At 38.8% G+C, this 24494-nt stretch overlaps 1 protein-coding gene across 4 annotated transcripts in view; it reads right to left on the bottom strand.

Moving 5' to 3' along the window:
* Nucleotides 1-24494, bottom strand: part of Nost (Nostrin) — a 231236-nt gene that overhangs the window by 141688 nt on the left and 65054 nt on the right. For 3 of the 4 annotated variants that reach the window (XM_090384071.1, XM_090384072.1, XM_090384070.1), the window contains one exon: nucleotides 6146-6231. The exons of the other annotated variant lie outside the window; for it this stretch is intronic. In XM_090384071.1, coding sequence (XP_090240197.1) covers nucleotides 6146-6231 — 86 coding nt within the window. The remainder of the gene's footprint in view (nucleotides 1-6145; nucleotides 6232-24494) is intronic. 4 annotated transcript variants of the gene reach the window in all.

The raw sequence follows: 24494 nt of genomic DNA, 5'->3' as shown, positions 1-24494 counted from the left end.
CATTCATGCATATTTGTCACCTGCAGAATTCATATGGTCAATACAGGATCCTCAATCAAGAGATAAATGCTTGCCTAAAGACATTTCACTTAGCTTCCACTATGCGTGTTTGGCACACACATTTTTTTTTTTTTTTTTTTTTGGTTGTGTTGGGCAAAACGTATTCAAAATGATCACTAAAATGATATTTTACTCTGAAATAAAAATAATTATGTTATTTAAAAATAAACATGTTAAGAAGAATAATGTTATTCGTAACTTACGAATAGTTTTGTTTGTAGCGTTATTCAAAATAATTAATTAATGAGCATGACAGTTGCAAACTAATTGAAAAAAATATGTATATTTACCAATTTACAATTTGAGGAAATAGAATTTGTTTTAAGTCCAGTACACAAATCACACATATCTGTTGCTGCATCTAATCCATCTTCTGTAAATTCATCTTTAGCACAACCTTTCCCCAAAAATTTCATCACTAAGTTTAGTGATTTAGGCATAGTGATCGTGGTAATAAGGTAGTACTCAGCAGAACGTGTTAATGGTATATTCTACTTTTGTATTTATTATTTCGGATATTTTTAAAGATTAGTTAATTCCTGACCTTTGTAATAATGAAATTTAAAATTATATACAGGATGATTCACTACCAGTACGACAAACTTGCAGGAGGTGTAGGGGCACAAAGACGAATCGGAATCACATAGCAATGCAGGGTCCGAAATGCCTTTGTCATGCGGTAGAGGACGTTGAACGGGAGGTTGCGTGAACAGCGATCCCGCTGGAAGTCAGCATTTGCGAACCGGTTCTCGAAGCAGTAGGATGGACGAGTATTCAAACGTTGAACTGGCCGACATGCACCTCGCGTATGGAGCTGCGGACTGTAACGGGCGCGCCGCTCTGAGCTTGTACCAGGAACGTTTCCCGCACAGGCGTGCTCCTCATCATATGATTTTCGCACGTGTAGAGAAGGTTACGTGAGACTGGTTGTTTCACGAGAGGTACCATGAATCGAGAGCGAACGACGAGGACGCCAGACAATGAGGAGAATGTCCTACGTCTTGCAGAAGGCAATCCGAGTACGAGTACGCGAGCGATAGGCCAACGATTGGGTATTTCCCAATCCACTGTATGGAGGATACTGTCAACAAACCAAATGAGTTCATACCATCTGCAACGCGTCCAATCATTGGAGCCTGCGGATTATCCACTCCGGAGGACTTTTGCTACTTGGTTTCTTCAACAGAAACGGTTCTCAAATGCTGACTTCCAGCGGGATCGCTGTTCACGCGACCTCCCGTTCAACGTCCTCTACCACATGACGAAGGCATTTCGACAGTGCAATGCTATGTGATTCCGATTCGTCTTTGTGCCCCCTACACCTCCTGCAAGTTTGTCGCACTGGTAGTGAATCACCCTGTATATATAAAAAATGCAAAAAGAAAGAAAACGATATTCATTCTCACTGCATTCGTTATTCTTGTATGACTGCATTCTCAGTCATACAAGAATAACGAATTAACGGAAGACTGAAGTTAAACCATGTTGCACGTGGCATATACTACATGTTATAACTAGTCTTTAAAAAAACCCTTGTATTTCAAATAAAAACCGGTTTGTTCGTACATAATTTTTTTCACTTCATGCACGATCCTCCAAAAGAAGGAAGGCAGAAGTATTACGTCATCTAGTGCGCGGTCAAGAAAAAAAACTGCTGTATTCATCATCTACTGTCATCTGCCACACACGAAGCACAACTCATCGGATGCAGTAGACAACAGCGATCAACTGTAATAATTTGTTCTAATAAAAAAAAAAAAAAAAAAAAAAAACACGAGTAATGCCTTCTCCAAGGAATAATAATTAACCTGAATAACAAATAATAATACCAACAAACTGTGTGGAGGTCATTTTTCAAAAATGCTGCAAGGGCCGGATCCAGATGTTGTTGAATATCAATTTCCATTGCATATACTATATAAATACTGTACTGCTACACCTTTTAAAGTGAGTGACTTGGGGGTGTAGCTTTGATGAAGCAACTGGTGCGATATATGATGAAACGAAACATGAATGTCAATCTGTCATACCCTGCGTCATGTTATGATGACTTGGCAAAAAAAAGAATGAGGAAAGGCGAAAAGCAGGTGAACCAGTAGAGACCTCGAAGTATAAGGCTTTCCTCTTGATCATCGCTAAACATTAAGAAAAAAATAAAACCCTCAAGATAAAGTACCGGTAGTGTTATTCCTGTTTACTCTAGAGCAAGGTATAAGTTTCTCTGCATTTTGAAGCACGTCAGCAAAAAGAATGAAGGCCAAGAGACAATACTCTTCTACATCAAAGAAGACGCAAAATCAACAATTGTGAATATCGCATTAAAAACAAATTACGGTTCAATGGCACTATTTTTCCATGGGTGCTCGGAAGTTCATGAGATGTCTGTAGTTACATTTGTAAAATTCACCTGGCCCAGTATTATCATACGCCACAAGTGTTGGAGGAGGGGAGAAAAGCGATTTGAATTTTTATAACACTTGTCCAATATTGTAGGTCAGTGTAATACCTGTTGCAGTCACGTTATGGTTGAAAGTCTTCTACCACGGAAATATGATGTTCAAAGAACATCTTAAAAACATTCCAAAAATATCAACGGGAACAGATTTGAATATACGAGTCTCGTTTGTAGTGGAATATCAGGAAGAGTATTTGAGAAAACCAGATAAGGCTTTCAATACTAATCAATCTTTGACAAAAACCTCCGATTTTGACGATAATAACTGGAACCCGATTTGTTCGTGCATATTTTTTTTCGTTTTATGCACGATCCCACTGAATGAAGAAAGCCAAAAGTCGAAATATTACATCATCTAGTAGGCAGTCATGAAAATAAAACTGCTACATTTATTCATCAATCTACTGTTGTCTGACACATACGAAGAACAAGTCTTACACGCGACCAACAACTGTTCCAAGCACGCGATTTATCACAGTTCAGACATTAAAAAACAAGGTCGTCAGGAATAACAAGTTTATTTCATGAAGTCATTCCGCAATTCCTGCTGGTACTAGGAAGAGATCATGGTATAAATGCGAAAATGAGTCCAAATGAATTAATAAACATTTTGCCAACATTTAGGAACAAAAGCAGTAGTTTAGGAAACAGGAACGTTCTGCATAATGCTGGGTGTTAAAAAATATTATATACATAATAACATGACCTTGGGAGTCAAACAGAACAAGGAAGTTCAAGTAACTGGCAAATGTCGAATCGTTAATTGCTCTGCATAATTATCACTGACACACTTTCTACATCTTAAAAATGAACCACATTTTTTAAGTTTACCAGAACAAAATTCTTCGATCATAATTATTGTTACAACTGGACAGCTACCGGGGCCGGTCCTAGAATCCAAGTGACCCTGATGAGAGAATTAATGTTGGGGAAAAGAACAAGAAGAATTCTCTCTCTCTGAACTGAAGTGGGTCCCCTTTTCAGTTTGGGTCCGGATGCATTTCGCTCTTTGTACCCTCTCTAACAACCGGTCCTGTCAATTTTTACATATTTCCATTTACATTTAATAATTAAAAATCTGAAGATTTTTAATTAATGTTAGAAAATCACCCCAGAGGGCGTTGCAATTGTAATACTGAGTTGTATACTCACGTTAAACAAATTGCGGTTAAGAATAGACGTAAGAATAGATATCAGAGGGGTGGGGAGGAAACGAGAGGGACTGTAGCTTATATTTAATGAATAAAAGTAAAGAGAATAAAAAAAATATTAAAATAAACCACGTTTGTGAAGATCGCAGAAAATGTTTCAAAGAGTACTGAACAACAAAAAGGTCAAAAATAAGTTGACATTATCAAACAATAAAACATCTCTTAAGTCTCAGCGCTGCTTAAAAGTTAGATTAATTAATTGTATTAATTAGCGAAACTTATTGGGAATATTTTTAATATTGAAGATACAATATTATAGATCAGTCAAACGTTTTTTTTTTTTTTTTTTTAATTACCTAATGAAAATTTAAACTTCCGGGAAATCACATGGTGCAGATTTAAAACAAGTAAAAAAAAAAAAAAAAAAAACACTTCTGCCAATCTGTACGACAAGGAAAAGCGAGCCAAGTTCCACATCACTAGTTCTTTACTCCCGGTTGACTGACTTGGCTAGGATACCGTACAACTTCTGATATGCATGCAAGGCAACGTATGCTTCAGGAAGCAAGGATGATGTTATGGGGAAGATATAACTAATAACAGGCATCATGTGTGGTATATTTGCAGCCATGCGTAATGGTTAGTGATGTGAGAATGACCTCGACAACATCTGGGCGCACAAAATATTTATAACAAAAATAAATTCGATCTCAGCATTACTCACTGTAAAAATGTCAACGGAAACGTTGTCACATAAATGGGGTCAACGTGGCGTTGGGTTCAGTCTTTCTTCAAAATCAGAGCGTCCATGCCTCCCGATCGGAACTCCCACTGAACTGTATAATTACTGACGGGCTATGTAATTAAGAGTCATATCATAAGTATATGACTACTTTACTTGCCCTAATCACTTGTTTCTAGCCTAATAAGAACATTTCATCCCAATTAGCAAATTAATGAATCACACGTGTGTCAAACTTCGGATCAAAAGGATTCGTCAGACAACTGGGTTTTTCCCGAAAAAAATAAAATAAAAATGTGGCAGGCTTCATTTCATCTATTTTCTAACAATTTGCAATACTATTTAACTTGTATTTTGCAACACGCCAAGTAATGACTGAAATGGTAAAACGTCATAAGGAAGAAATTAATGATACGAGTATTTCTCGTCCAAACTTGGAGGGGTGGGAGATGTTAATCGATACGGCCAACGAACGTATTGTAGCAGTAAAGTTCTCAGACTGGTGCAATAAAAAGAACACAAAGTGAAGGGTGTCAAAAATGGTTAATTTTTATTCAAAATAATTACAACTTGATTAATATCATCATTCTTCTTCTCTTTCTTGGTGATTCTCTTCTACTTTTGACTCTCTCTCAGGGTAACTCGGGAATTTTTTTTTTTTTTTTTTTTTCTCCCCCTGGTGCAGCATAAGCCTCAGGCTTCCTTGCACCAATATGGTTATTAATAATAATATTATTTCTGAAAATAGTCAACGAAGGCATCCAAAGAGATGATGTACAGTTTGGCAGCCACATTTTTCCTTATGTCCTCAACATCCTGAACTCTTTGCTTTGAGGGCAGTTTTTACCATGGGAAACAAGAAAAAGTTTGCTGGTGCTAGATCGGAAGAGCAGGGTGGACGGTTGATCAATGTCATGTTTCGTCAGAAATGTCTTCACAAGAAGAGCGGAATGGGGGGGGGAGAAGAATTGTCGTGCAACAAGAACCAGCTACCTTTATCTGAAATTGCGGCCTCACCAGGAAAGGTTCTTCAATAGTCTGAAGCAACTGTACGTAGAACGCAGCATTCAACTCACCCCTTCAGGTGCAAACACCTGAAGAGGAGAGACTCAATGCTGCATTATGACAAATTCCTTGGGAATCACACCCTGTTTGTCGAAAAACATCAGCATCATCTTCGACTACTGTAAACGATAATTTTTGGACCTTGATGATTTTGAAGTCCACTGCATGCTCAGATGCTTCGTCTCTGAGTCGTATAGAAAAACCCAACATTTCTAGTGACAATACAGTTGAGGAAATCAGGCTTGTCTTGACAAGCCTGGATGGCTTCTTCGCATTATGATACGCTTCATTGTTCTTTCTCATCCGTGAGGCACAAATTTCCCACAGACCATCCTTTTCCTTAAATATTCATGCAGAATTTGACGAATCGTCTTCTGATTCATATCCAACTCATCAGCAATCATTCTAAGGTTAAAACGACGATTTCTTGCCACAATTTCCAGAAATTTGACGGACGCCCTCTCCTTGGGTCGTCGAAGATTCCCAGATCCGTCTTTGAACCGCTTATACCATTCAAACACACTGGTAAGACTTAACATTTCATCACCATAAACATATTTTAACATTTCATACATTTCTGTTGAAGATTTTTTCCAGTTTAAAACAAATTTGACATTCGTTCATTACTCCATTGCAAAATCGTGATACCGGTTATGAATAGTAACCACTCACCTTTCTTGTAAGATAGCAGCTATATCCTTGCAGAAGTCGCCGCCCTGTTTGATAAATCGGCGAAGCTCTTCGAAACCGCTCGGACCCTAAAAACCAACATTGAAATGGATTTAAACGCAAAGTTCGAACATTTTGCTTTGTTAAATTAATTAAATATTTTAATTATTAATTAAAAATGATTGAAATGCGTTATGCATTGAAGTTAAGTTTTAATGGCTCGTGTGTTATTCAGTTCAAAGGAGTCCTTTTCCTGGGGATGAAAAAAGCAGCATTGAGGAAGGTTCGGCCTTCATCCAAAAAATAAACACTTGGTACTTAATAGAACCATGCAAGGCTGTTATTGTTAGGTTTTAAAAGCGCATCAGTGACTTGGACCACTGTGGTATTTTGCCTGTACAAGGGTGTTTCAAAGATCAATTTATATGTTGTACAGGATGAAAAACCTTGAATGACTGAGAGGGGGGGGCATTCCTTCTGCCTGAGATCGGCTGACTAAAGTCTCGATTAAAGAGGACCCAGACCTCCCCAAATTAGTGATCAGTATAATCGAGAGCTATCAAAATAATGGATTAAGCAAATAATTCGATTATGAAATTGAAAATAAAAGTTAAAAAAAAAAAAAAATTTACAGTGCAGGGATTCGAACTGATATCAAAACTAAAGCTAAAATTACGCAGTCTTCTGCCAATGCAATTAGTCTTCTCCTATATATACTTGTATATATTATTTATTTCATGGCCATTTCATAAACGGTCATATGAGTACATATTGAGTTGAATAGCACAATACAATATATCAACATTAAGTCAAATAAACATGTCCCCCCGAGCGAGAAGCTTCCTTAAGCACCGCTGGTATCGACTGGTCTCCCCCCCCAACTGCACGTCCCGAAATTGTACTACAAAGCGTAGGCACGCCCAGCAAATGCGCAGGGCGCCTGCATTTAATGCCGGTCCTGCTACCGCTATCCGTTTAATTCGATAAAATCAAAAAAAAAAAGATTTGCGCAATGTCACTAACAGACATTGGAACGTCGAGCGCCTTGTTGCTGAAAGTCTTATGAAAAACCATTTTTAATTTATAGCAGTTACTGAAAGGTTTCGAACTTCTCTGTAGGGCTTCAAAGGATTGAATAGATGAAAGGCTCAGCAATTACTGTCACCAAAACAGCATGTAAGGTTTCAGAGTGAACGGTTATTAACCCACTTTCCCCCTCCCCTGAAGGCTAAGATGAAAGCTATCATGTTTGATACCAGATCTGAAACCTCCAACGAAGCGACAATTATAGCTTCACTCTTAAAGCGTATACTTGCTTATAAGTAGTACAAGAGCTGATGGTTTAACTGACAGCGACGAGCATCTTGAAATTCATGTAGAGCAGAGGGCAGGTAGCATACAGTCCCAGGGATTAGCTTTGACCCTTTGCGCGCTGCAAGCACATTAATCCCGGCTGACAGTTAAAGCTGAACGCAACTTTGGAAAAGCACTGACTATTCTCTGCCCACATGTGTAGGTACTGCGGGTACTTTTTATTTTATTATTTTATATTTTTTTTGAAAAGGGAATACTTTGCACAAAAAGGTTGAGAAACATTGCTTTACGCGATGTCCACTTTATGGAAGTTTAGAATAAGAACAAACACGCCTTCAAAACACCACAATGTTATCCTTATTGAAGACCGCATTAAGAATCTATAAATTATATAAATCAGAGAATAATACTCAAAAAAGTTATATACGTATACCCAAAAACAAACATAATATATACAGCACAATTTAAAAAAAAAAATTAATGCGCAGTGCGTTACTATTGAGGCGGGTTAGCAAATACACGTAGTAATACGGTACGTCATGATTTATAACAAAAAAAAAAAAAAAAAAGCGCAACGACTTTTATACACGAATCGAGAATAGCTCGTTTCTGCGCATTCGCCACATTTTCCAATTTTGATGAAATTTGGGAAGGCTCGACAAATCGTCCTATTTTTATTTCTAAGGGAGAAATTTTCTCCACCGGGAGTCGAGTCGTTACATGCAGATGGACAGAGTAAGAAATAATTGTCGATTTTTTATTGGTTCGATATTAATGAAATTTGGAATAGCTCGACAAATTTTTTTTTAAAAGGCCTAAATATAAAATTTCATAAAAATACGTCTACTGGGAATAGTTGTTACATGTGGGCGGGCGGACGGACGAACATTGTGATTTATAGCCATATTAAAAATCTGTAATATAACGCTAATTATTATCCAACTCTTGGGAATTTCTGTTTCTATGTGAAAGCAACACCTCAGTAAAGAAATGTTATGGCCTTGACTGGTACGACTCGGTAAGTGTTCGAAAATTATTTTATTTAGATACAAGCTTCGTAAGAAGCAAATTACACTCAATCAAATTATATAGAACTTCCTGTCGGCTGCTTCCTGTTCACGGTTAAACAGCAACATAAGAGTACCAATGATACCGATATTACTGCATCGATATGCAAAATAAATTCGCCATAGTCGTTCACTTTATTTTCTCAAATTCCAAAATTTAGTGTTTATTAGTGAAAGTCATTCTTAGTAAATTCATATTCTCGCCTGATGTCGGTAAACTCAGCATCCCAGCTCTTCGTTTTCATATAAAATTGGTTTTCATGTATTTTTGTAGCTAGCAAGATTTAAACTGCTTCGATAATGCAATGGTCTTAATGCTCAGAACAACACACAAATTGACTTTGCCTTGGTATCCCAGAAAGGTTAACTGGCAACTTCTTTACATCTCTCCTGTCTAGATTTGTCACTAAAGACCACCTGCTATCTGATGTAGGGAATAGGGAGTCCTGAAACACGCTATCATAGTTGTCTTATCTTTTAACCCAGTGGTTTCCAAACTTTTTCGGCCTCCGCCCCCTTCGTTTCATAAACTCATCCCCAGTTTCCCCCTACCCCATAAAAAGCATTATTCAGAATATAACAACACCATAAAATTCAAAACATAATTAATTGTGCATTTATTCAAAATCCAATTAATTCAAGAAAATTGATGATGAACTTGATCCAATGATACCATTTTTTCAGTCTGATAGTCATTTAGGAAGAGTCTTAGATACCACATTTAGTAACTACTTCAAAGTTCAATAAATTCTTAACGCGATAGATAGGCTTGATGAAGTGATACCAGTTTCCCAATGTCTGGTTTAAAGTCACTTACCGGGAGTCTTAAATTACCACATTTAGTAATCTGGAGTTGATTTCTTCGCTTGGAGAGAAAAGTTGGATGAAAACACTAAAACCACGTTCCACCAAATATGATGTTTGAATTGCAACAAGGAGCTCATTTCCATCGCAAATACAAAGTGATCAAACGAAATAGCTTTGAAAGCGATGAGTAGTAAATTTTAATTACGACTCTAGGACGGTGTTTCACCGTAGGCTCTAGCCTAGTCAATCGTAAATAAGCGATCAACTGTGTGCTCGGAGGGCCCCCTCCTCCAGCACACCCCTGCCTCCCGCTAGGTAATTCCACCGCCATTTTGGGAACCACGATTTTAAACAGATAACCAATTAACCTTTCGATGAGGCTATCTATTTGACAGTACAGTTTATTCTGGTTTTAGCATTGAGACCATTACATTTTAAGTTGTATATATCATTCTTCCTGCAAAAGCACATGCAAGGAAGTCTTACAATTTCTTTGAAGACATACAGCATTAGCTATATTACAACTTTTAATCCGGGATTGTTTGGTGTTCGAATCGCAACATCGTGACAAACCCAGTATGAAAATACCTCACCCAGACGAAGAGCCTGCAGGCAAAAAAGAATTTAAAATTAGTTTCATGTCCTGAATCTATCCTGAAAGATACAGTTCATACATAATGAAGCCTATATTATATTCATACACACAAATATAATAATAAAATTGGAAATTAAAGAAATATGCATTAAAAAGAATAATATAGTAAGCAGATGCTATATAGAGGGTATTTCACTTAAAACGTACCGGAGTCTATCTCGTTTATTTTTAGTTGTACGCAGTTTGTCATCAGGACTCTCATATTTGAGCTGAAATTTTTGAATTTGATGTTAACATTAAAGTATTTACACAAAATGTTAAACTAACTGTTACATTTTTTACGATTTTTAAATCAATTTTGCCTAATAAACTTTTTTTCCCCCTCTCAATGGGAAAGTTGTTCCACGTCCTCGGTTTAGTCGAAAAACACCATCCGTGTACTTCTGAAAAAAGCGTAAACCATTTTATTTGAATGAAATCAAAATAAATATAATATAACGATCGTAGAGTGCAGAGACTCGACCGACAAACTCCTAAACGCCAGTGTACTGAAGAGCTAATATCACATACAGCCATATGTTTTTGTTTTTTTTTCAAATAAATTTGGTTTACATTGGTTTCAGAATTACAGCGATGACGTTTTTAGACTAAACCAATGGGAAAGTTTACCCCCGTTTTCAAAAAGGGGGTAAACTTTCCCATTGAGAAAGCAGTCAAAATTGTAATCTACACGGTTATACTCAATCCAGTTTTAACACCAAATTCAAAAATTTCAGTCCAAATATGACTAAAAAAAAAGACGACAAATAGACTACACCTAAAAACAAGCGAGATAGACCTACCGGGTGCGTTTCAAGTGAAAAACTGTGTGGGAGAGAGAGCAACGAACTACCAGTACGTCTCCACATGTCCAAACACAGCATCCTTTGCGGCTATTGCTAAAGTTCAGAAGTTTTGACACTAGTACGTATATCGAAAGAGTTTTCAATCCACTACTGGCCATATTGTAAACCGATATTAAACAGTCAGCAAACTGAGCAGTACGTTGAATAATTACTGCACACCAATGCTATCTTTAAATCTCTTCACAAATACACTAGGGTTTCAAAGATTAGCAATCATTGCTGCTTTCACGGAAAAGCTAAAGAGCCTGCACTACTGAACTAAATAAACAATCTGCGAAAGGATCTTGTATCTATGTTGTAATGTATATTACGTAGTAACTGACAAATCATACATTATAATGAGATATTTTTTTTATTCTTTTTAATAGTGTCATCAGCATCTTAGGCCATACTGTGCTAATGTATTAATATACGTACAAGTGTATATCGATCAGAGGTATTGTGAATCATCATAAGACTTGTTTGTGCGTCTGGTATCCATTGCTTACCAAGTAAATATTGGAATTGCATATCCACTGAAGAAAGAAAAAATTGAATGCTGAAAAATGCGAAATCTAAGCAAGGTCTAACAGAAATATGAAAACAGTTTGCTGCTGATCGGGACAAAATTTATATTCCTAATGTTGTAGTAGGGTTTTTAGGAGCATCGAAGACTAAGGCCATATTGCTCCGTATATATTGTCAGTAAATTGAGTGTGTTCTGATGTCGATTTTCTGTTTGCTGGACGAAAAACCATGCTACCCTCGCCTGAGACCAACTAACTCAGCCACGTTGTGAAAAAGGCCAATAAAAACTCGTGTCATCGACGAGAATCGAACTCGGCTCTTTTCCACCCAATATGGGGAGGAAGACGTCCTACCCACGAGGGCCCTATTCCTAATGATGAATTCAGAGCTACATTGTAAATTTATAAGCTAGAGTTTACTAACCTAGATCTCTGGATTTAGTATCACTTCGCATCTTTTATTAGAAACACTGGTTTTCATAGCATAGCCAACCTCTAACAGCCACAAAAATCTTTGGTAACATTCATAAATAGCTAACAAAAAAAGCAGTAGCGTGTATTTCATCCAGTTAGTTTTTAAACTGGCCCATTAGAATTCGTACTTGGCGAAGGTAACCATCGAAAATCCGGTTTCACGACCTCCAAGGTTGCAAAATAAACTCAATGCTTAGTTATCAATCACTACAGCTACATATACACTGAACCTTCAGACACGCTTATTTTGCACCACTGAAATTATCTATTTACAATCATTAATCATTTTATTACCAATGACACTATAATTTATGCATGCGAATGTCTCCGTACTCGTTGCAAACAAGTAATTAAAACAAGGGCAACGCAATAAAAAAAAATAATAATAAATAAAAAAAAATTTTAAAACGTTCATCTTTTCCCAAGTTGGCACGCTAAATGACAAATGAGGGGAAAACATGGATCAGAAACATTATCCTTTTTAACAGAAGTTAAAACTTGGGGGTGGGGGCAATGCAGCATTTTAAAAACAATGAAAAAACGCATAATTTTAACATTACCTACAGATTTTAAACTTAATAACTGTGATAAACATGGCGGCTACTTTTAATCAATTTATTTTATTTTTTGAAGTTTCAAAGGCCCAGAAAGTTAAGAGGAAGAAAATCTAACGTGTGGTAGATTAATTTGCAAAGATTGTCATCTTTGATAATATTTGCAAACTCTGTAAAAATTGGTAGTCAAGTTTTAAAATAATAAAAATAAGTCTATTATATTATCCCAGGGGCTCACATCGGATGAGTTTGGGCTTGGCACACCCAGGATCCTGAGCTGGACATCATCATCCTTCTCTTTCTTGGTTATTCCAGTTAATCCTCCACATTGTTGCACATTAAAACAGATAAATGGTTTATTGTGTGTTGCTAGGAGGGGGCGTTAAAGAGGAGTAATTTTTTTAATTACTATAACTTATTGAATGATAAAAAGTGATATTTTTTAAATTAAATTTCCTAACTCTGTACAGCAACCAAACAAACTGATACGGTGTTTCTGACCTCTACATCAAATCAAAAACCAGTATTCCGTTTGTAACTTCTTGGTTTTCAACTCCTGGTCGGAATCCAGAAACAGTTGCCCGCAATTAATCTTATCTTTTACTAAGTGGTTGAACAAAAAAGGATCCAGGCTCCGGATCTAGTGAATTTCACCAAGTGTGTCAGCTAAGCAGTTCTATTACCTCCCACCTCCACGGGAAACACGCAAATAAAATGCTGCTGGTATACAGGCGCTGTAAGTACGAAGTGATAGGTATTAAAGAATGGAAAGGATACATTTTAAAAAATAAAATTAAAAAGGGCGGTTAACGACCTACAGTTTTTCAGATTGCGGATAACAAATATAACCTGAGGCAAACGATCTGGAAAACGAATGTAGACAGGTAAAACCACTTCAACTTCGCATTCCGATTTGTACCAACTACTTCTAGTTAAGCTGGAAAAGCACTTGATATGACAAGTTGCATTTCCCCCTAAAAAGAACGTCTGATGAATTAAATACTTTAATTGACATTCAAATCACCTTGTTTCATTTTAATTGTTCAAGGTAGTACCAGCTTTCTACGTATACTTTTACTTTTGGTCCAGAAACCAAGGTATGTAACCATCTACATAATATCGGTGTAGATAAAACTACGAAGGTAGTGTGGGAGGCATCATTTGCTTTGTGTCTCATTGTGCTCTTCCTTCACGAGTTGCCATGGTATTGCACTACATCGAATAAGTAACGCTTCACTAATAGAGAAGACTATTGTTACTTATTCTCAGTGAGTACCACCACCCAGACGGGGACATTATATATATATATATATATTTTTATGGCAATATAAAGCAGTCGCCTAGCTGTTCACTGCGATTCCTTTCACTTCAAACGAGGTACTTGCGCATATGACCGCACTGATATTCCTTGTCAGAGACGTCTAATTTTAAATTCCTCTTTTTGATCGCCTTAAACTAAATATCTCTCTGCCACATCCATTCTGTCAAGTTCATATGAATCCTTTATCGTTCTCCCAACTCCACTAATCCAACGAAACTCGAATTCCCTTCTCATAACCAGTCTACAACTATCCTCTAGTTTGTATTACCTACCAAAGGAAAAAATATATATCCCCATTATTTAACGAATTCAAGCCTTGCATATCAAGCCCCCCCCCCAATCCCCATAAATCATGGTCGCATGATTTTAAAACTACGAAACTAAAATCTCACTCAATAGAAACACTTTTTAATATCATTAACCTTTTAATATACCTCTGCCAGCAGATCCACATTCTACTGAAATGGGATTCCAACCTGTATATAATACTCAAGATGTAGTCTAACAAAAGTTTTAATACAATTAAAATGATTACCTCTTTTTGTTTACTAGAAAATTCCTGCACATCATACATAATAAAAACATCTGTTCTAGCAGTGTACACTTCTGAGAGAAGTTCCGGTAGGACTGAAATCACTCCTAAGCCTTTTTCATTACTTCAGGTATCATACACTCATGAGCCAAAACATTATGAACACCCCTATATCCACGAGTGGATGCATCCTACAGCACCTAGGAGTAACGTCACAGCATATAGAGTAAAGGCATGGGTAGTGCCTGTCAGTACGAAGTCTCTAATGGGTAGGATGGAATGGTCCGAAGAAGGGCACAATCACCCAACGCGCCAGGACGGGGAGACTACCACTTGTTGACAAGACGGCGAGTAGGTTAACAGCTAGCTGCAACCAGACAGCATGGTTGGACGAAAATGGATCAGCGGCGGTGGTACCATGATTCGAGAGATGTTTTCATGGACATCGCTGGGTCCCCTCATCTCCATTGAGCACACCCTCACTTTCACATCTTACCTCGGCATTGTTTCGAACCAGACTTTACATGGTGGCTGTGTATCCAGATGACACTACTCCATCAACAAGGCAACGTCCTATGTCACAAGGCCGAATTGTGCAGGAATGGTTCGGGGTTCATGTCCAAACATTAGGTTGCTCCCCTGGCCGCAAAATTGCTCCAACATCAATCCCATTGAAAATTTGCGGGATGCAGTGGAACGCAGCATTCTCCAGTGCCATCGTGGGTAATCATCGTCCTATCCACACAGTGAAAAAAAACCGCGTTCCAATATCGTTAATAACGCGAGGAATTTGTAATTTATTTATTTATTTTACCCACCACGTGGCCTAGTTAGTCGGTCTCAGGCGAATGGTATGGTTTTGCCCTGGAAATTTGATTCAGCAAACAGAAAATCAACAAAACGCACAATTTACAGACATAATATACACAGATGAGCTAAAACATTATGACTACCTACCTAATATGATGTTGGTCCTCTACATGCAGTCAAAACAGCTCATACCCAGCAAGGCATGGATGCTCCAAGATTTCTAAATGTGCCTTGTGGTATCTGGTACCAACATGTAACCAGAAGATCCTTTAACTCGTGTAAGATCCGTGGTTAAGATGCCACACAGATTCTGTTTAAACACAAACCACAGATGCTGGATGGGATTGATGTCTGGGGAATTTGGAGACCAGGGCAATACCTGGAAATCTTCACGTTCCGCAAACCAGTCTCGAACAATCCGGGTGGTATGGCATGGTGCATTATCCTGCTGAAAGAGCACCGCCAGAGGGGAAGGCCGTTGCCATGAAAGAGTGTACCTGGTCAGCAATGATTTTTAGGTATAGAGTATTTTCAGGTCTAACGGCGCCAGGGATTTACCCCATCTCCGCGTATGTTCTTTGTATTGAGGATAGTACTCTGTCAAAGCCAGAGATTATGGTTCATGTGCTATGTGGCGTGTTGTGCCCTTTTTTTTCATCCAGCCTAATAGCCGCCAGGCCCCTGGCGGGACCTGACGTTTCCATACCCTGCCACGTGGAGGCTGGACAGGTGTACCTAATGAGACTATTTTACTCTGGCTGGTCCTGCCACTTACTTTCCTGAGATTTCAGTGGCTAGGACCTAAAAATAAAAATAAATAAATTGGATAAGTCGCGAGCGTAGTTTACTTAGTTAAGGTTCTTTTAAACATCGTTTGGGGTTTACGCTGAAAGTCTGCAAGGTATTTTATTATTTTTTATTTACATAAATATATAACACTATTAACAACCATTTGAACCTGCGTAAGAAACTCCAGCAGAAAGTGGAGCTTGTCTTACAAAATTGTAAAACACAACAAAACTCAAGTAACAGAAATGCATGTATGCACACCCAATAACATTTATGTATTCGTGTATGTATGTTGCCTGTTTCTGGCGGCTCGAGGACCTGGGTCCATCTCCGCAAATTGTCTATCTTGACTACAGAATCTGTGTAATGCGGGATTGAAATGTGAGCAGCCAACACCTGAGAAACTGCTGCCTGATGCCTGTCCCAAGGCACGTGGAGCCGGACATAATCAGCTATCTACGCTTCAGTAGTGCGCTAAAATCCCGCATCCACTGGAAGTAATGCAATACCACTGGATGCCAGCGATCCCGTACTCAGGATGCCCAGTCCTGAGTACCAGCAGGGGAAAAAAAAATAAATAAAAATAAAATAACTAAAATATATCAATTAATAATAATAAATAAATAAATCTGTAAGGTAGGTGGTAAACATCAGAGTGACCGGCAGATGGATGACTGGACCCAGGATATCCCAGCAGAACATCGCCCAAAGCATGACACCGGCTTGGGTATGTCCTACGGTGCATCCAGGCGCCATCACTTCCCCAGGTAAATGATGCACACGTACCTGGCTGTCCACGTGGTTCAACAGGAACCGTGATTCATCGGACCAGACGACCTTCTTCCAATCATTCAAGGTCAAGTTTCGATGCTCGCATGCCCATTCTAGTCGCCGGTGAACCGTGGTTAGCTTGGGCACTCGGAGCGGCCTGCGGCTACGCAGCCCCATTTTCAGCAGGTGAACTACAGCGCACGGGCCGTAGTTCACCTGCAGTTGCTTCGATTTGCATAACGACTCGCTGGTCAATGTTTTGACTCATCGGTGCATACGGCACAATATGGTCTAAGCAGCTGACGGGTCTAAAACCCCACAACCAACCAAACATTCTCCAATAGATGCCATTGACTCGCTCCGTTCCTGAACTCCGAACGTCCAGCTGGTCCAGGTCACCTTCCACGGTTTGGTAGAGTCGATGCCACGCTGGGTACAAGCAAAAAAGAAAGGCGACCCAACACTAGTGGCAGATGGTCAATGTTTTGGCTCATGAGTGTATGCAATAGCCTGTTTCTTGATGGCATCCATATCTTTATGGAAGATATAAAATATACAAAATGGAAACTGTTTCCTAATTATAAGCCCCCTGGCTAAACAGCCGTCAGGTGCACTTGTACTAATATGCTGTTGTACAAATAAAGATTCAATATAATATTTACGTAATTTTTTTTTTTTTTTTTTTTTTATTAACCACTACCATAATAAAAAGATAAGAAATACAGGGTGTCTCAAAAATATTGGTACACACGTTTAAGGGAGTTAGGTAACATAAGGGAATGTGAATCGCATAGGAACCCATAACCGGAAACGTCACGGGAAAGTAATAGCAGAGGCACAAGAAGCAGAAATGACACACGACAGTAATTAGTGGCAAACATTTATTTGACATAATATTAACAATGGAGTACGAGATGGATGCATTTCATGATGTTACAACAGATGCTCGAAGGTTCCGCCATGAGACGCGATGCATGCGTGACACCGACGCAGCATGGATTGGCGGACACGGTCGCACACACCTGGAGTTTCTTTGACAGTAGCAGCAGCGCAGAGGAGTCTCTCCACGAGATCCATTTCCGTCTCCACAGGTGATTCATACATGATAGATTTGAGAACCCCCCCACAGATAAATCAGGTGAGCGTGGGGGCCAGGCAACAGGTCCACCACGGCCAATCCATCGACGGCCAAAACGCCTGTTCAAATGGTCACGAACACACCTTCCATAATGGGCAGGCGCCCCGTCACATTGAAACCAAATGTTGCGTCCCATATTTGCTGGAACATCGTCAAGTAACCCTGGCAGAACTTGTTCAAGAAAGATCCGATATTTAGCGGAGTTCATGCGGGATGGTAACAGGTACGGACCGACAAAGCAGTCACCGACCAGACCTGCCCACACATTTATTGCGAAGCGATGTTGTGCCGCAGGGGGAGCACACCGTGTGGGTTGTCGTGATCCCACACATGAGCATTGTGCTGATTGAATAAGCCTTCCCGAGTGAAATAAGCCTCATCCGTGACCAAAACATAGGCTGGAAAATTCAAGTCTTGAACACTTTCTTGGAGAAAACACTGCACAAAAGCCACACATGCAGGATGATCTTGGGGGAGCAGTAACTGAACCCTTTGAAGATGAAAGGGGTGTAAGGAATCGTCGTGCCAGACACGCTGTATACTGCAACGAGACTCTCCTAAGGCAGAGGCACGTTGCTGGTAGTAGGTTATTCTGGACGGCATTCAACACACTTTCTTCCATGGCGGGAGTTCGCGTCGAACGTGGTCTGCTCGCACTACTCCTGTTACCTCTAAATGACCCATAAACGCACAAATCTTGATGCACACGCGCAAACAAACGGTGGTCCGGTACATGTCTGTCTGGGAAGCGTTCTCCATAAATTCGTTGAGCAGCTTGTCCATTGTCCTCTGCTAATCCATACACTAGGTGCATGTCTGCCAGCTCACAGTTCGTATATCGATGCATGCTCTTCGTGCGGCTTGAATGAGTAAACCAGAAAATTTCCCTCTAGCGAACTGATGAACAGCGCCGTCTACCGACTTACGGTGACGTTTCCGGTTATGGGTTCCTATGCGATTCACATTCCTTTAGATGTTACCTACCTCCCCTAAACGTTTGTACCAATATTTTTGAGACACCCTGTATATTCGAAAAAGCAGGAGAAAGAAAACTGCCCTGTTCCAAGGCACTACTTCTGGCCTTCTTAACAACATACGATAATCGGACGAAACATAATTCACACTTTCTTTAAAAACAAAGTCAGTTTGAAACATAATTCAAACTGACCTTTTGCTTTATTTCGGTGGGTTTTACAGCGTGAAATTTAGAACAAATTTATACTAAAATTTATACTAAATATTTTAAATAAACTTTAAAATTTAAATTAATCACTTAAAATAAAGCTCAGTTTGTTATGCAAATCTACAAAAGTTCAATTAGTATATGAAAGAAACTGGAAAAATTGATTTCCATTCGAAAAATAGAAAAACCTTGCCATCAAAATCATTAGCTGATTGAACCTAATTTTAACGGTGGAGTATCCAGTTAACGGGGACATGGCGACCAGGTTTTGATTTTTTTTTTCCTTTAGAACGCCTCCTGCGGTTTTTTCTTAAATTTCAAATTTTTAGTTAAGAGGGGCATATGCCCTCTCTGCCCACCCCTAAATTTAAGAATGGATCTTCGTAAATCCTTGTTTGCGATGCTAAAATTGTCTGCTCGAAGCTGACCTTTAAAGCGTGCAAAAACCTGTTTACACTAACGGTAGAAGCTATCTGTACAATAAGAGTCTGCCCTAGTTTTTTCTGGAAACAGAAGTCACCCTAAGGGGCCGAATAAACCTGTGCCATACAAAGGCCAGCAAACGCAACCCTCCCCCCTTTTTTCCATCTTAAAATTCACAGAAGAGCAAACTACTATGTAGCTCTTATCACACTTGATATAACGTGACTTGGTTATATATACAAGATGGTTAAAACTCCTTTCATGGAATTTATTCACAACTTGAAATTTTGAATTTAATAACCGACATGTCGAACTCCATGTCGGCGATTAAAGTTCGACAATCTTTTCTCTTGTTTCTGGAGCCGAACTCAGTTGATGTAATTCTGAACAGATGTAAAGTGTTAATGTGGTTATGGCAAAAAAAGAAGAAAAAAAAAGAGTAAGCCGAAAGCCACTGCACGGCCCTAGATATAAAGTCGTGTGTGTGTGATAGACAGACGCTTAAAACTAGTTTAAACAGGCTGGTTTTAAGATTTCGTTTTATTATTTGGAAAGAGTGGAAACTTGTGAATAAAATACTCTTTTTTTTTTCACATTTCAGGAATGTAATAACAGTTCACATACCTGTTGAGGTTAAGCTACCTTGAAGCGTCAACTGAAATCTGTGTTGCATACATCTTCCTTCCACACCTCTAAAACGACTTGCATCAGTAATTAACTCTCTAGGTCACAGTTTTGCAGACAGCTTCCAGTCATTCTCCCGTGACGGCAACGTGCCTTCAGAAGGTTGCAAGAAAATTAGTTCGTCCTGCTGAAACTTAAATTACCACTGCATCTGCTTCGGTCGTGTGTAGATTTAAGGGCTCCTTTTGTATGTACAATTCTTTGTAATTTTAAAGGCAGTGAAGGAACTCCTTTATACATGTCAGATATGTTAGTTTAGGGTCATTATTCAGTGCTGCCCGCTGGTTACTGAACTGGAAAAAGAAATGACCTCAAACACCACGAACTCGGCATCTGCATTTGGTGCATGCACGCCTTGAGTCCAGGTGTTGCTTCTACTTTGCATTTGATCTAATATTTAAATACTGCTCGATTATTGACCTTGAATACTCAAGGTGCAATTCATGTCGAAACACTGCTCCAGCTAACCTTCCATGGGGAAAGAGAGGAAAAGATGGACCGATTCGATCTATAACTTCCTTCCTCATACTGATGATGGCTGCCTAAACAAATGAAAAGGGTGTAAACAGAAGAATGCAGCCCTCTATAAAGATAGCTTGGAGGCAATAACTGAGCTGGCAATAATGCCAAGAGAATTAAGTTTCTTCCACGGTTTCCTGTTCTGTATGCTTTCAGGACCGACATTCCGAGTTCACTACCTGAATAAATTGCCAGATAATCGCGAAATCTTACTTGCTCAAGGCTGTCACTTTGAATCTCATGTAAAGCTCCAGTGATATCGTAGAAAACAAAGATACGGTACATTGGATTCTTTAAAGCCGTTACAGTAATCTTTATAAAACTGTAAGCAAGTCCATTAAAATAAAGTTCAGTTAATGGCAGGGAAGCTTTCCTCATGCCTCAAATATTTCAAAATTTTTTTAACTAGCTGTTAAAAAGTACCTAAGAATATTTTTATTATTAATCTAAGTTCGGCGTTTTGCTTTAATCCTCAATTTCTGGATTCTCCACGATTTTGTTTCAATCTAAAAAAAAAAAAAAAATTCCCACTTTAAAATTGTTTCGCTTAATACTCCGGGATATCTAAGCAAAATAAGGTTACAATTTCATTCTTATAGCAGTTAATACGAGTCCCTACAACAGCACTTACGTAGTGTTCTTGATAAATAATAACCTTAGAAAAATTTTGGATGAAATTTTTCCTGGCGTGTTGAAAAGGAGATGGACACAATTCATAATCAACACCGCTTAAAAGTTTGGAAACTCAATACTATGTACTTTAAGAGGTCTGAATTAAGCTGAAATTCAAGCAATGCTAAGTCAAGGTTTTGTGTCTGTAAATAGCGTTCATCTGTTTGACTACGGGCTGAAATCTCCTCGAACGTCATCAGGAACAAAACTCACACGTCACAAGCTAGGTTTTTTTTCAATACAAAATAGTTTATCTACAGAAACACCGGTAACTTTTGTCCCTATAACTGAACTAAGTTCACACCTCTCTAGATGGGTAAAATATTCTGAGTTCGATGTAACTGGAACCCGACTAACAAACAGTCCAAATTTAAACCAATTAAAATATATATTTTTTTTATTAAGAAATTAAAAAAGATATTAGTGCCTGTATCATATACAAGCCACCACATCCCATTTATTAGAGTAACCTAATCAGTATTAATAAATGCACTATATAATTTAAGTTATTACTTGACATCCTATTATGTCTGGCATTCTAGTCTACAGGAAACTATCTTGTAAAAATGCAAATGTCATTTTTTTTCCTAAAACAATTCCATTGTCAAAAAAAAAAACTTAACGATTCACGTAGTTATTTTATTATTTATTTTTTTGGGAGGACTGGTAAATATCACTTATGTTCTTAGGATGATACCTCCATTAAGCCACAATACAATTAGCCCAAATATCCTACTCCTCCTTGCAGGGAATCTATATCTATTCTGGGAGTGACTATAATTAGAAAAGTAAACTAGAAATTACCCCAATGTCGTATAAGAAAAAAGCAACTCGAGCATTACTTCAACGGAAGATCACTAGGACTATTTCTATAAATATAAAACTTTCAACCCCCAACCTTTCACAACCATTTTAACAATGTATCAAGGCTAAGATTTGATTCGAAACTTTTGAATGGAAGCTTCGTGATATTAGAAAGAGACCAAAGATCAAACCGAGGTGAAAATGTACATGAAAATATAAACTGAATATTTCTCATAGTTAAATGTAGCATAAAAAGTGTGACAATTCATTCAGGTCTATTTACAGCAATAATTCTTTCTACCAAAAGAGGTCCTCTTACAACATTTAAGAGTTATTTATATAATCTGGCCTTCTACATTTAGACGGAATTCTAATTTTGGATAAGATGGCGCTGCATTTGGACGCTAAAATTTAAATCCGTTGCCAATGTCAACATCATTCATTCGTTACCGCTGAATCTGTTTAGAAGCAGAAAAGATAGGATACTATTATCAAAATAAAATACTATACATGTAGCAAATGGTAACAACAAATCAAGGTATATGCTTTTAATTAATGTAAGTTGCACGTTATTCCTGACTGAAAGTCTGGCCGCTATTCTTGAGACTTTTAGCTTTCTCAATTTGACTTGAGTTGTTGCGTTTGGATACAGAAGTAAGACGTATGATTTTAAGTGAAATTTAAAAAAAGTTATTAAAAAGGATTAGGCGCTATCTATCAATCAATATGTTAATAAACAAGTCACTGATCGCATACTCAGCCTAGAAGAATCCTCGGAAGGAATAGGACTTCGACTGAATTACGATACGAGTGAACAGATTACTTTCATTAAATAAAATAAAATTACACAGTTGGGTGAAAGGCATCCTTCCAATGCCACTTAGGTATAGTGTGCATAATGTTAGAGTCGGCGCCACCTGTTGTTTCCCACATCTGCGCTGTGAAGGAATACAGTACTACTGTAAATGCCAGAAAAGTGTTGTGTGTTGTATATGACATATTGCGTTAGGTTCTGTTGTGTGTCCTGGCATTTGGCCGCAGGGTTCCTGGTGGGACTCCACGTTGCCCGCACACACCACTAGGAGGTAGCCAGGCTGCTCATTATTCTCGGGCTTGTCTCTGCCAGGGTCGCCAGAGCTTCCTGGACGGAGACAAAAAAAAGGTAGAGTCGGGGAAGTACAGAGTGTACGCAAGAAAGGAGGGTATAGCTAGAAATATGGAGGATGTAGGCGAAGACATCCTCCACGTTATCAATGGAGCAATAAGCGCCATCAGTTGAAAGCGGAACCCGGGAAGGACGATAAATAAGACACAGCAAGAGCTGCGTGCAAGTTGCCACTGAGGAATCAGGTGGCCCGTACGCCAGTTGATCCTATCCAGGTTAAGATCGGTTGGCCAGTTAGGTAAGGATCAGATGTTTGGGTTGTTCCTATTTTGTGTTGGCAATAAAGTGCTCCGTCTTGTGAAGAGGGCTTGTTGAAACTTGGTAAACTCATAGTAGTAGTTTTCTTCTGTAATGAAGAAGTGTTCATTTCCTTGAGGGTTATCTTGTATACGAGTAAACAGGATGCTGCGGAGGTCCTCATAGTGTTGACAGGTATATACTAGATGGTTCCAGTCTTCTATTTCACCATATGCACAGTAGGGGTTGTCAGTGATTCCCATGGATGTTGGTTTGTGGTTTATTGATCCGTATCCGGTAATGAGGTAGGTGGAATAAAGACCAGGAGAAAACCAATTTGGAGATTTGGGAAATACTGCATTCACATAAGGTATAAATTTCTTGGTGATGGGCCCTTGTCGGTAGCAGTCCATCTGTCCTGTCAAGTCTGAAGTAGTAGGATGGCAATTTGTTTCTTTTCCTGCCTGATTTCATTCAGGTTATTGATGGAGTGTCCAAGGATAGTTGCTGGTATACCCCTGGATAGACAGTAGTGAGGTCCCTTCGAATAACCTCCAGATCAAGCGGAAGGACGCCCGCAAGAACCTGAAGGGCTGGGTTGCTAACTGTGCAGCATGCCCTTGAACTGCCGCCGTAGCCTAGTGGTCAGGCGCGCGGGTGCATAAGTACACGTGCCTTGAGTGACCGGGGTTCAAGCCCGTGACTACTGAATACGGTGCTGTTTCTTGTATTCTATCTATCTTGTGAACTCATCTGACCGTTTGGTCGTCCCGGAGTATAAACAGAAAATTTATTTATTTATAGATGTGCCGCTGTAGCCTAGTGGTCAGGCGAGCGGGTGCAATAAGTACACGTGCCTTGAGTGACCGGGGTTCAAGCCCGTGACTGCTGAATACGGTGCTGTTTCTTGTATTCTGTCTATCTTGTGAATTCCTCTGACCGTTTGGTCGTCCCGGAGTATAAACAGATTATTTATTTATTTATTAATTAATAGTAAGAAGGATGGTGACTTAGGCCACTTAGGTATATGGGATGAAAGACTCACCCTTACTGATCACTTAAACATCAGAAGAAAATATAGC

The sequence above is a fragment of the Mastigoproctus giganteus genome, chromosome 10, assembly GCF_048544385.1.
Source record: "Mastigoproctus giganteus isolate SK-2022 chromosome 10, ASM4854438v1, whole genome shotgun sequence".
Classification (NCBI taxonomy): Eukaryota; Metazoa; Arthropoda; class Arachnida; order Uropygi; family Thelyphonidae; genus Mastigoproctus; species Mastigoproctus giganteus.
The sequence above is the reverse complement of the archived record's forward strand: the minus strand, read 5'-3'. Positions and strand labels throughout refer to the sequence as shown.